Source organism: Triticum urartu, chromosome 2A (genome assembly GCF_056163025.1).
Source record: "Triticum urartu cultivar PI428250 chromosome 2A, HENAU_Tu73, whole genome shotgun sequence".
Taxonomy (NCBI): Eukaryota; Viridiplantae; Streptophyta; class Magnoliopsida; order Poales; family Poaceae; genus Triticum; species Triticum urartu.
In genome coordinates this window covers 88897694-88909647 of record NC_141874.1, presented here as the reverse complement: position 1 = coordinate 88909647, position 11954 = coordinate 88897694, and the positions used below count along the sequence as shown (strand labels likewise).

At 41.6% G+C, this 11954-nt stretch overlaps 1 protein-coding gene across 2 annotated transcripts; it reads left to right on the top strand.

Moving 5' to 3' along the window:
- Nucleotides 1–2642: 2642 nt before the first annotated feature.
- LOC125535894 (transducin family protein / WD-40 repeat family protein) lies at nucleotides 2643–11534 on the top strand. 2 transcript variants are annotated; one of them, XM_048698960.2, is made up of 22 exons: nucleotides 2643–3181; nucleotides 3256–3313; nucleotides 3398–3520; nucleotides 4004–4100; nucleotides 4195–4228; nucleotides 4333–4438; nucleotides 4669–4726; nucleotides 4841–4938; nucleotides 5030–5149; nucleotides 5568–5613; nucleotides 6105–6223; nucleotides 6302–6429; nucleotides 6507–7017; nucleotides 7119–7211; nucleotides 7748–7933; nucleotides 8010–8220; nucleotides 8570–8676; nucleotides 8809–9009; nucleotides 9508–9633; nucleotides 9717–10056; nucleotides 10271–10500; nucleotides 11012–11534. In XM_048698960.2, the coding sequence occupies exons 1-22, from the start codon at nucleotides 2862–2864 to the stop codon at nucleotides 11102–11104; spliced, it is 3405 nt and encodes a 1134-aa protein (XP_048554917.2). In that variant the 5' UTR covers nucleotides 2643–2861; the 3' UTR covers nucleotides 11105–11534. The 2 variants fall into 2 exon arrangements, with proteins under 2 accessions (XP_048554917.2, XP_048554916.2); XM_048698959.2 differs by having other exon boundaries at nucleotides 4192–4228.
- The last annotated feature ends 420 nt before the right edge of the window (nucleotides 11535–11954 follow it).

The following is an 11954-nucleotide window of genomic DNA, read 5'->3' as shown; positions in this document are numbered from 1 at the left end:
TCATGAAAGACCCCTCGAACTGAAGACCAAAAGCATGGCCTCTCTACGGATTGCAGGCGTACATGCATGCTTCATGATCCGGCAACACTTCACTGTCCAGAGCTAATCGTCACCCGAGAATTAGAGGGAGAATAAGAGAACCACACAAGACTTCTCTACTATTAGGATTAGAGAGACCTAGGTCTGGTTCTAATTTAGATCTAACTCTAAATCATAATAGAACCTGATAACCAGAGGAGGCTCCAAAACATGTGTATTTCAAAGGGCCAAAACCTCTGTATACATAGGTGTAAGGAGTGGGGAGGGGCGCCACAAGGGAAGGAAGGACTCCTCCCCCTTGCGCCCGCCCTAGGAGGAGGAGTCCTCCCCTTGAAATTTGGCCTCCCCAGGCCTCCAAAAAGGCTAAGGGGCAACTCCCCCAATAACTCTCCACTACTAGGTCTTTTAGTATTTTTTAGCTCGTTCATGAAATATATTCTAAAAGCCTTCTAATAAATATTAGAACCTTTTAGCATTTATTTAATGTCTCCACAAATATTTTCCATCTATATATTAATTCTCAGTATTACCCCGTAATCCCCGAAACTCTTTCGGTAACCTCAAAACGCTTCTGGTTTCTCTCAAAACTATTTCTTATATTCCCAAAACTATTTCGAGAACATTTTCTCATAACTCTCACTCCACTAACACCCAAAAGGCCGTGATTCCCTTAAGCGTGTGACCCTGTAAGTTTGGTAAAACGTAAACATGACCGAAACAACCTTTCGTTCAATGATCAATAACGGAATCATGAACATCCATATTGACCCATGTGAATACATGAATGATATTCGAGTGAACCTTTGGTTATCATATGCTATTCCCTTTGCTTCATGATATTCCACAAAACCCAAGGTGAGCTATATCGGTACTGGCCTGAGTCACTGTCATGCTCATTATGGTCTCCTTGTTTCTAATTTTGTTCTTCTTTATCGTTTACATGTTCCAGCATCCATGAGACTTAGTTACGTGTGTATGGCCAGACGATGATGAATGCCGTCACACCGAGAGGGCCCTAAGAATATCTCTCCATCAACGGGGGAGCAAATCTACTCTTGAGTTACCTAACCATTGTCACACTTTTCGATGAACCTGAAAGTTGTCTTATGATCACCGTTTTACCGATGACGTTTGAGCAACCCAAAGTCTATCGTCTGGTATGAAGTGGCTACGATACTTTCATGGTCTAAGGAACAAAAGCATATATTAACTCCCCCTGTTATATCTACAGACTTGTGACGATTACATCTATACCAATATAAAATCTATACCAATATAAAAAGACCCAAAGGGGCAGATCCAAACCATCTCGACCGTCAAATCATGTTATCTAGCGGTTCAAATCGCTCCAATGTTGAGCACCAAACATGTTTAATGCTCTAATTACCCATCACTGCCATTGGTTATAAACACATTTTGACTCAAACGCTATCCCATGAAGTCTGCCATGTAATTAATATCCTACCATTCCCGTGAAAAAAGTAATTGATATCTTATCAAATACCAAAGTGCAATAGATATATCTTACCTAATATAACGTGCAACTAATATCCTACCTAATATAAACGTGCATTGCACGTACATTATTACTAGTCTCAAAAGTATAACAAACAAGTTGGGTAAATTCAATACGATCGTTCTACCAACATCATACTCTCAATGTTGTTTGTCATCCTTGTCACACTTAACCAAATACCCATGATCAGGAAAACATGATAATCACACAACACTTGAGCTAGTCCTCGATCAATACTAGGAATCAAATTTTACCGTTTATTATTCTACACGTGCTTATGAGTTTTCCTTCGAATCACATATTCGAAAATCTTATCAGTTATAGCATAGAATATAAACTCTTAATGATAAATATGAAAATAAATAATATAAAAATTATTGCCTCTAGGGCATATTTCCAACAAAGTTGCTAGTGATCTTTCGCATCGCTTTGAACAAGGCAACATGGCTTAACGTTTTATGCGTATGAACCCTAAACACAACAATCCATCGAGTCTCCTCAAGCAGCCCATCAATCTCTCCTGATAGATCCAGCTCATCTTCCTCCTCCCCATGGAGGTTCATTCCCTCGAACCTATCTTTCAGTGTTGCGGCGTTTTGGCGATCATACTGACCACCGGCTTAGATTGGTCGGATTCCGCCATGCAAGTTCTTGACAAGGACGGAACCAACGAGGATCACGTCAAATCGATCCGTGGGATCTCATTACATGAGCATTGGTTAACCTTGCGGGTAGATGTGGACCCCTATGGTGCGCCGCCGGGGACGTAGGGAACCCTAGCCGAGACCTGGGGGAAAAGATCCGATCACCTATGCCTGTGTATTATTATGATTGCAACGCTGAAGGAATACGTTACTTTCCCCTAGCAAAACGCGTCGTAGGAATCCCCACATGACTACACGTAGATCAGGTTCAATTTCCCGACCGACATTTGCAAGTTCAAACATCTTCAAATCCGACGCTGCACAGCAGACCACGCGGTCAAAGCCGACGGCCGGGATCACTCGAGTGACGCGGCCGAGTCCTCCAACTCACGCGAGCCAGCACGCACGCGGCCGCTTTTACCCCGATCGGGAGATCCGGGGCAGATCGACCCAGGCACGCACAAACAGCACGAGCCCAGCCGGCCACAATAACCCACGCCCGCCGCACCACCCCCTCCCCTCGGTCCTCCTCGCCTCCATCCAGTCCAGATCGCGGAACCTTTTTCCTTAGAGCAACGCCCCCCCACCCCCCTTGTCCCGCGGCGAGAGCGCGGCGCGGGCGCGTGCGTAGGCACCCAGATCTGGTGCGGCGGTCGCCGGAGATGGCGTGCATCAAGAGCGCGCAGCGCGCGGCGCTGACGGCGCTCGCGCCGGAGGCGCCCTACCTCGCCGCCGGCACCATGAGCGGCGCCGTCGACATGCAATTCTCCGCGTCGGCCAACATCGAGATCTTCAGCCTCGACTTCCAGTCCGACTCCCCCGACCTGCCCCTCCTCGCCGCGGCCCCCTCCCCCGACCGCTTCAACCGCCTCTGCTGGTCCCGCCCGGGCGCCGCCGACGGCGACTCCTTCTCCCTCGGCCTCCTCGCCGGCGGCCTCAGCGACGGCTCCGTCGCCGTCTGGAACCCGCTCAGCATGATCAGGTTCGCGCGGATCCAGCCCGCCCCGCCCCCGAGATCTGCCCGTGTCCTGATCTGTTTGTTTGTCGCTGTTGCAGCTCCGAGGGGCAAGCGGAGGACGTCATGGTCGCGCAGCTCGAGAAGCACAACGGGGCGGTGAGTGGCGCTGCTCCTGCTGCTGCTGCCTGGATAGAATTGCGTTCCCCGTGGCTCTGATGGTGTGTCGATTGCGTTTGGCAGGTCACTGGATTGGAGTTTAGCGAGCTCACACCCAATCGGCTCGCTTCAGGGGGTAACGAGGGGGACATTTGCATCTGGGATCTCAAAAACCCCTGCGAGCCAAACGTCTTCCCGCCACTGAAGGTATCCGCTGCCTGGCAAATAGGTTCTTCACTTAGAAGATGATTGCATCCTTACTGTTAACCTTTGTAATGCACGATCTCTGCAACCCTTCTGCTTGCATCCTTTGTTTTATGTGTGGAGAGCATGTTACTGTGTCTTGTATTTGTGAGGATCGTAGCATCACGGGGCCAAGTCCCGATGAGCATCACTCTCATTTTCATCAACCCAACTAAAGTATGACTAGAGCCCAATCCTACCTAAAGCTGGGCTTTAACAGTAGCTTATGTTTGCAGTTTTTTCAGCCTGGAAGTCACGTCTAGGTTGCGAACATTCTTTTTCAAACCAGACAGTTCTTTCTATAGGTTCTTAATGTTTTGTTGCTGCAATCAAATCGTGCACTTGCCAACACTTCCCGTCTACATGCATGTTGCTCGCCAGTTTTGGCTATCTTATATGTTGCTTGCCTGTATTGCATGGTTAAATGGTTCTTGTAATGTCTTGCAGAATGTTGGTTCGAATGCTCAAGCTGAAATATCTTGCTTAACCTGGAATCCCAAGTTTCAGCATATACTAGCATCAGCTTCTAGTAACGGGATTACAGGTAAGACAGTATGGTTGCTTCTGTAACAGTTTATTACCATCACTTGGACTTTTGACCGGTTTGGCTCACTATTTTGAATATCAACCTGCAGTAGTTTGGGATTTGAGAACCCAGAAACCATTAACTAGGTAATTGACATAGCTACCTTCTGGACTTTCTTTATGTTTTCCCTATTATTGAAAACCAGTGTGTATTATTTGTGTTACTAAATTTCAATCTGCATTTTAAATAGCTTTTCAGATTCAAATAGAAGGAACTGTTCTGTTCTCCAGTGGAATCCAGACATGTCCACCCAGCTAATTCTTGCATCAGATGACGACAACTCTCCTTCTTTGAGAGTAATGGCCATTTTTCTGTCCTTCTCATTTATTTTCTTTTCTATTTTTGTAGTTTTTGTTCTCCATATGTGGATCATGGCTCATAGCTAGAGTAAACGAAACAAATATTCATTTATCGACTCTCTTAATGTAGCAGTACAACCCCTGGCACTTCAGTTTAAATAATTTTAGGGTCTTTCTTGTGGGGAGTTTTTTGTTATCATTAACTCTGCTCATATATTCTTTACTAGGTATGGGATGTGAGGAAAACCATTGCACCTGTACGGGAATTTGTGGGACACTCAAAAGGTTTAATTTCTCTTGCAGTTCTCCTTTTTATTTCATCAAGTGATGATGGTTTACACAAATCACACTTAATATTATATTCCTCCTTACCCTATTTGTAATTATTATGTTGACCAGGTGTAATTGGTATGTCATGGTGCCCCTATGACAGTTCATTCTTGCTTACTTGTGCTAAAGACAATAGAACAATATGCTGGGATACAGTTAGTGGAGAGGTATATTTTAACTCTTAAAAGCTGAAACACCATCGTGCATACCTTCTCTAATATTCTAACTGTCCACTGTTCCTTGCTTTATTTTTTGTAGATTATCAGTGAGCTACCAACAAGCTCTAACGGTAACTTTGACATTCACTGGTACCGGAAAATTCCAGGTGTTGTAGCAGCATCTTCATATGATGGGAAGATCGGTGTACACAACTTGGAGGTAATGTGTCAGCTTGACTGGTTTATACTTGGTCTATCATGGTTTATAAAATGCATTGCAGTATGGTGTCAAAATTTTGGTTTTGTTGGATATATGTTAGAGCTACATAAAGAATTATGTGGTACTCCATTCACTGGAAAAATTAAGCCCTGTAATTAGCTTTTTTCAGTCTTCACCAAATCTTTTTTACTTGAAGACAATTAATATGATGGATTTGCCTAATACAGAAGTTAATGGTTCCTTCCTTTTATCCTAATGATCAGTCAGATGCTTATAGTTTCACAATAATCTCCAGGATAGGCTGTGGCTCCAAAATGGCTTATGTGCTGTTTTTTTTAATTGAACGCACTAGTACTTTCATGTTTGATTGGCTTACAAAGCTATAGTTCTCTGAAGTTCTTATGCATTTCTTTTACAGTTCTCCAGCCTGTATGCAGCTGGTGACAGCACTGTTGGTGCCTCAGGTAATTTAGAATACTGCCGAATGTTTAACTTCTTGAAACAATTAGATATTCATTATGCTATGACATTTAACTTTGTTTTTTAACCAGTAAGTTCAGATTGTGTCTCCATTATTCGAAAAAAGTTAGATTGCCTTTGATCAACCCTTCATTTAATGCCAAAAGCTGTTCTGTATTAAGTCCCACGCTATGTTAACTGTGTAGTACTACTACTATTGCTTATTTTTCTCCACTGAAACAAATCTCAGACTAGCTGATTTGATCTTGTGCTGATCAATAAAAGTTGCTCTCATGACTTAGGACCCTACTTTTAAATAGTCAAAATTGGACCTTTTGTATATTTTTTTTTCTATAAACAGTAATCACGAGATGCCATTTCTTCTATCCACCAAGCTCTAGCTGAACAATTTTAGAGATTCTTTGTTGTTACTAATTATATAATAATGTTTCCATCTCCATGTGTGTTATCTAATGAACACTAAATTTTTATTTAGCGCGTCCAAGAGCTGCAGCTCCAAAATGGTTGAAATGCCCCACGGGTGCATCTTTCGGCTTTGGTGGCAAACTTGTTTCCTTCCATCCAGCCCAAGGCACACAAGCGGGTACTTCTGAGGTAAGTTTGCTTGGTTACTGCCCTGATGTGTGATTCTGTTCAAGTTCCTTTGTCTGAGTGCATTTGTTCCTTTTGTAGGTGCATGTGCATAATTTGGTGATTGAGCAGAGTCTAGTAAGCCGGTCAACTGAATTTGAAGCTGCTATGCAGAATAGGGACAAAAGTGCACTGCGTGCTTTGTGTGACCAAAAATCACAAGAATCTTTGTATGTTCCTCCTCTTATGTAGAAGAATCCCTAATGTTTGCTTACCAACTAACTATATGTCTACATTTTAAAAATAGATCCGAGGAGGAGAAAGAAACATGGAGCTTCTTAAGGGTTATGTTCGAGGATGGGGATACTGCCAGAACAAAATTGCTTGTTCATCTTGGATTCAATCCACCTCAAGAACCGACTGTGAATGCAACTGATGAGCTGAGCAAAGCATTGGCTGATACACTTAATATTGATCATGGTACTGATAATATGGATGCCCAATTTCTTGCTGATAACGGTGATGATTTTTTCAATAATCCTCAACCTTCAGAGACTAGCTTGGCTGAGGAGCCAATGTCTACAAATGTCCAAGAGATTGAGCAGGAAATGCCTGAAAATATTGTGCCATCTGATCCATCAATTGACAAAAGTATTCAACATGCATTGGTAGTTGGAGACTACAAAGGTGCTGTTAATCAGTGCCTTGCAGCAAATCGTATGGCTGATGCTCTGGTTATTGCCCATGCTGGTGGTTCTGCTCTATGGGAGAGCACCAGAAACCAATATCTTAAGAACAGTATCTCACCCTATTTAAAGGTAATGAAATCTTACTTGGTTACTGATTCTCCGTGCTTTCTTATTTCTGAAAGTTACAGTTGCATTACCATGACGTTTCTTTCTGTTGGTTTGAACTCCAGGTTGTTTCTGCTATGGTTGGCAATGACTTGATGAGTTTTGTGAGTACATGGCCACTAAATGCATGGAAGGAAACACTTGCACTACTGTGCGCAGTAAGTGCCCTTTGTTGACATCATTTATTACTCATTTGTCTTGAATCAACTTTCATGTTCTGTTATTTAGTATTCAGTATTTTTTATTACAAGGCTTGGAGATCGGATATGACCTGTTTCCATGTAGATTAGTTACCTTGTGGTGGTTTCAGGTTTTCAGCTCTCGGTGTAAAATTAAAATGCATTGTGTTTTATATTATGGGACAGAGGGAGTATCTTGCATCTATTCAGGGAGCTGATGTAGAACCTAACTTGTCTCATGTGTTTCACCTACTTTCCTTCATGTTGCTTTGGGGCATATTTTCCTAGTTATGAAACCAAACCTGATTATTATCGAACTGTCCACCTTGTATTAAACAGAAAACATAGTTTGAAAAATTATATAATGAATAATCTATAGATTATCATTATTATTTAGGGGACTTATCCTTAAACGAGTGAACTGGTGGTTGTCCGGTTCAATTACTGTTCCAGTTTTAAAATTATGGTATTGTATGAACTTGTGTAAGCTAACATATTTTGCAACTTTGCACCAGTTTGCCGGGAAAGAGGAATGGAATGTTTTATGTGACACTCTTGCATCTAGACTTCTGAGTGCTGGTGATATGCTAGCTGCGACCCTATGTTACATTTGTGCTGGAAATATTGATAAAGCTGTTGAAATATGGTCTCGCAACCTGAGCTCTGAAGATGGTGGAAAGACTTATGTTGATCTTCTCCAGGTACAAATGGATGACAAAACACCATTTTTCTATGCCGTGCCGCATCCAGTCCTAATTGATTGGTGTGTAAGTGCAGGATTTGATGGAGAAGACCATTACTCTCGCCCTTGCCACGGGCCATAAGAGGTTTAGCGCGTCTCTATCTAAGCTTGTTGAGAACTATGCAGAGCTGTTGGCCAGTCAAGGCCTTCTTAAAACTGCAATGGAGTACTTGAAGCTTATGGGAGCAGATGAAAATTCAGATGAGCTGACTATACTGAGAGATCGAATTGCATTTTCTACAGAAGGTTGCTGCAAACTTACATGACTTGATATTGATATTATGTTTGTTGTCTTGTGTTGGTTTGAAGTAGCTTAAACATGCAGATCAACATTATAACATTTTTTTTGCTTCATGCTCCTTTTGTTTCCTTCTGGTGTGCAATATGCTGAATGAAGAGCTGCACATGGCAAACTTTTCTCGTTCGCTTATATTGCTCTAACAAAGAGGGGCTGTTGCTTGATTAGAAGTCGTAGTACCAAAGGAATAAAATCATGTTTTAATGCTTCCATGCTGTTATTTTCATATTTTAGCAAGTTAATGATCTAGACTTTGATATTTTAAATCGTAGTATTAATTCAGAAGTATTCTTCCAGAGAATGATGCTACCAGGAGTTCTGTTCCAGAGAGTAGTGCCAACAGCTCCTCCTACCTACCAAATCAACGGAGCTACACCCCAGACCCTTCCCAGAATCTTTACCAGGTTATAATCATTTCTTCCATCTTAATACTTGTTTCTATATTATATGTTTTGGCCCTGTAATTTTGTAACACAAAATATTATCTTATGCTAGAGAGATGCATTCCCTTAATTTTCTACTCTGACTAACTGCAGGTGCCTCAACAATATAATAATGTGCAAAGCTATCCAGAAGTTTACCCGCAACCACCTAATAGTAGAGCCAATGTGCCAAGCAATACATATCCAGAAGTTTACCCGCAATCACACAATGCAGCCTACTCGGGATATGCTGGATATCAACCTCAACATCAAACACAAATGTTTGTTCCTCAAAACACACCAGTGGACACCCAGGTATTTTGTTTTGTGGGAACCTTTATTTTAGTGACTTGAATTGTACATTGCCATGCTGCTGTCCATTCTGGCCTAGTATGGAATATCTAAATAAATGTAAAATTACGATGTGTGATTTCTGAACAGATAAGTGATCCTCCATTTACTTTTTTGTTTTTTTATTGTCTTTAAGTATATGTTACTTTTTACTTCTTAGCCCCAGTTTTCAGTTGCTAAACTGTCCTGTGCTGAACCTGTTTCATAATTTGCTGTGAAAAATAGTCAGTTTAACAGGAAAAATCTAGTTAGCCAAATAATAAATAGGCAAAGATGTTTGAAAAGCTACTATATTATTTATCTAGGAAATTATGATATTTTTTATTTTGATGTTCGTTTAATATTATTTGTTTTTACAGTTTTCATTATTTATTTGTTCTTTTTACCTTCAACAGCATAGTCCGTCTCCATTACTTTTTTCTACAGTTTTCGTTGTTTATTTGTTGTTTTTACCTTCAACAGCCAAGCCCGGCTCCATTACCGGTTCCACATCAAACAGTGAAGACATTTACTCCTGCAAACGTACCGAGTCTCAAAAACCCAGAGCAATATCACCAAGCAAGTACCTTGGGTTCCCAGCTCTACACGGTATGTAGAATGATGATCTAAGTTTTTCATCTCATGTTAATGTTGTAATGCCAGTTATGAAGTGATATCTCTTGTCTGAACAGCCTCCTGCGAATTCATCATATGCTCCTGGACCACCTGCCCAGTTCCAAAGTGGACCTCCCACCACGTTTCATCAGCCTGCACCGCCGGCTCAATACCAGACTGTTCCACCCGTCCCTTCAGTTCCAGGAACAAACCCTAACCAGATGTTTACCCCTGCTGTTCCGACTAATTCAGCTTCTAGGTTTATACCGTCAACCAATCAAGGTTTTGTTCAGCGGCCAGGCTTGAGTCCTGCACAGCCCTCAAGTCCAACACAGGCGCAACCACCAGCTCAGCCTACCGTTGCTCCTCCTGCACCTCCCCCCACTGTGCAAACAGCTGATACATCGAATGTGTCTGGTACGTGGAATGCAAATCTAAAGCTTGTATTTGTTTTGTGACCAACTGATTTCCTGCTTCACTTGCCTACTAAATTGATGCCAACAAGATATTCATTTTATAAAGTAACAAAAATCCGTATCTTCACTGTACTAGTTTAGCAAATATTTTTTGCTACCTACTATATGATTCACCTGATTTTACATTTGGTGCTGCCTTCTCTTGTCTTTTGCAGCTGAGCTGAGACCTGTTATTGCAACACTGAGCAGACTATTTGATGAGACTTCCAAAGCCTTGGGAGGTGCACCAGCTAAAAAACGTGAAATTGAAGACAACTCAAAGAAGATTGGGGCATTATTTGCCAAACTCAACACTGGAGATATATCTCCAAATGTTTCATCAAAACTCATTCAGATGTGCAGTGCACTTGATAGTAGTGATTTTGCCACTGCAATGCAACTTCAGGTAAACTTAACAAATTAATCTTGTAATTAGGGTTGCACTTTCTGGCTTCCACCTCATGGATTTCTTGAGCAGAGCAAAGGATTTCCCTCCTGACACCCATGGTACCCTGCTAAATTGTTTTCTAAAACTGATTAGATTGTTTTCACTCTAACATGGAAATAAGTCATCTTTCAAAGTTTTTTTAGAAATAAGTCAGTTTTTTGCTCTTTGGTGAAAACAATGACATCTGATCTCCTTCTCCTGCTTACAATCAGACATTGTGGTTTTACATCATATAATAATCTCTTGATTTTTTAATTCACCTTTGCTTTTTATTGGACAAAAATAAATGCAGAATTCTTTTTTCTTCCAAATAAAATTAGGTTTCATCAGTAGTTAAATTCCTTTACACTGCGAATAGAATTCAATTATGTATGTGCTGCCATAATCTCTTTTGCTAATGTTCTGGTGGAAGGTGCAGATTCTTGTGATGTTACCTTAATTATATATCAACTGTTTTTCGATGGTGCAGATTCTTCTGACGACCAGTGATTGGGATGAGTGCAACTTTTGGCTCTCATCATTGAAGCGTATGATCAAGACAAGGCAAAGCTTCAGAGTGTAAATCTGCGTGGCCTAGTGCCGCAGCTAGTTCTGTATACACCTTTTTCTGATTGTCAAAATTGTTAGTGTTAGCAATTCTGAGGGTTGCCGTGCACAGAGATGTTATCCTGCTTCGTCTGTCAACTCTGCCGAAGCTTCTTGTTGCTGAAAGTGGTCTGTCATTCGGGTGACATTACGTTTTGACGACTCAATAGTTTTTCCATGTTCCTTTACAAGAGGATGCGAGTCCTTTGGGGGTGTTGTTGGTTTTGGAAATTATAAGTTGTAAGAGGTTACTTAGTCTGTCATACTAGCTGGTCCATTTTCCGTACCCTTGAATTGATCAGTCTGGACCTTTGAAATACCCTGGATGATTGATGGTATTGCAGTGTCTTGTCTGTTGCATTGGTATCAATATAGATATTAATAAACTCAAATTGATATTTTGTTTCCTTTCTAGTTTTCAGTTATTGGCTTCTGGTCGGTTCCAGAATTTGTGATAGTCAGGTAAAAAAGAAGAAAAATCCAGAGTACTGCGGCATGATCCTCGAGTAATTAATCTACCACGCAATTGGAAACAAGAAATGTGGCAATGTTATGGTTCTAGCTGTCAACTTATGTCTTGACTTGCAGGGCTAGACATACTACAGAAAACTTACGCTGGAATGCCATGCAGTTTCTGAGGCTTCCGTCGTGGAATTAAGACCCACACCATAGGACCCCGTCTCCCGTATCTTATGTTTCATGTGTAGGAGATCGAGACACAGCCTTAGGGCTATGGGGAAAGTGGATCGATTGCCCTAGAATTACAACTACGTAGACGGTCTCTAAGTCTATAAATAAGTTCCAAAAAATTGATCAGTAGTAGTCCG

Bases quoted from the DNA above. Each gene is read 5' to 3' on its own strand.
- LOC125535894 (XM_048698959.2), top strand. From the start codon at position 2,862: ATGGCGTGCATCAAGAGCGCGCAGCGCGCGGCGCTGACGGCGCTCGCG. The intron at 3,182-3,255 runs GTTCGCGCGGAT...TCGCTGTTGCAG, and splicing joins AACCCGCTCAGCATGATCAG to CTCCGAGGGGCAAGCGGAGG. The intron at 5,150-5,567 runs GTAATGTGTCAG...TTTCTTTTACAG, and splicing joins TCGGTGTACACAACTTGGAG to TTCTCCAGCCTGTATGCAGC.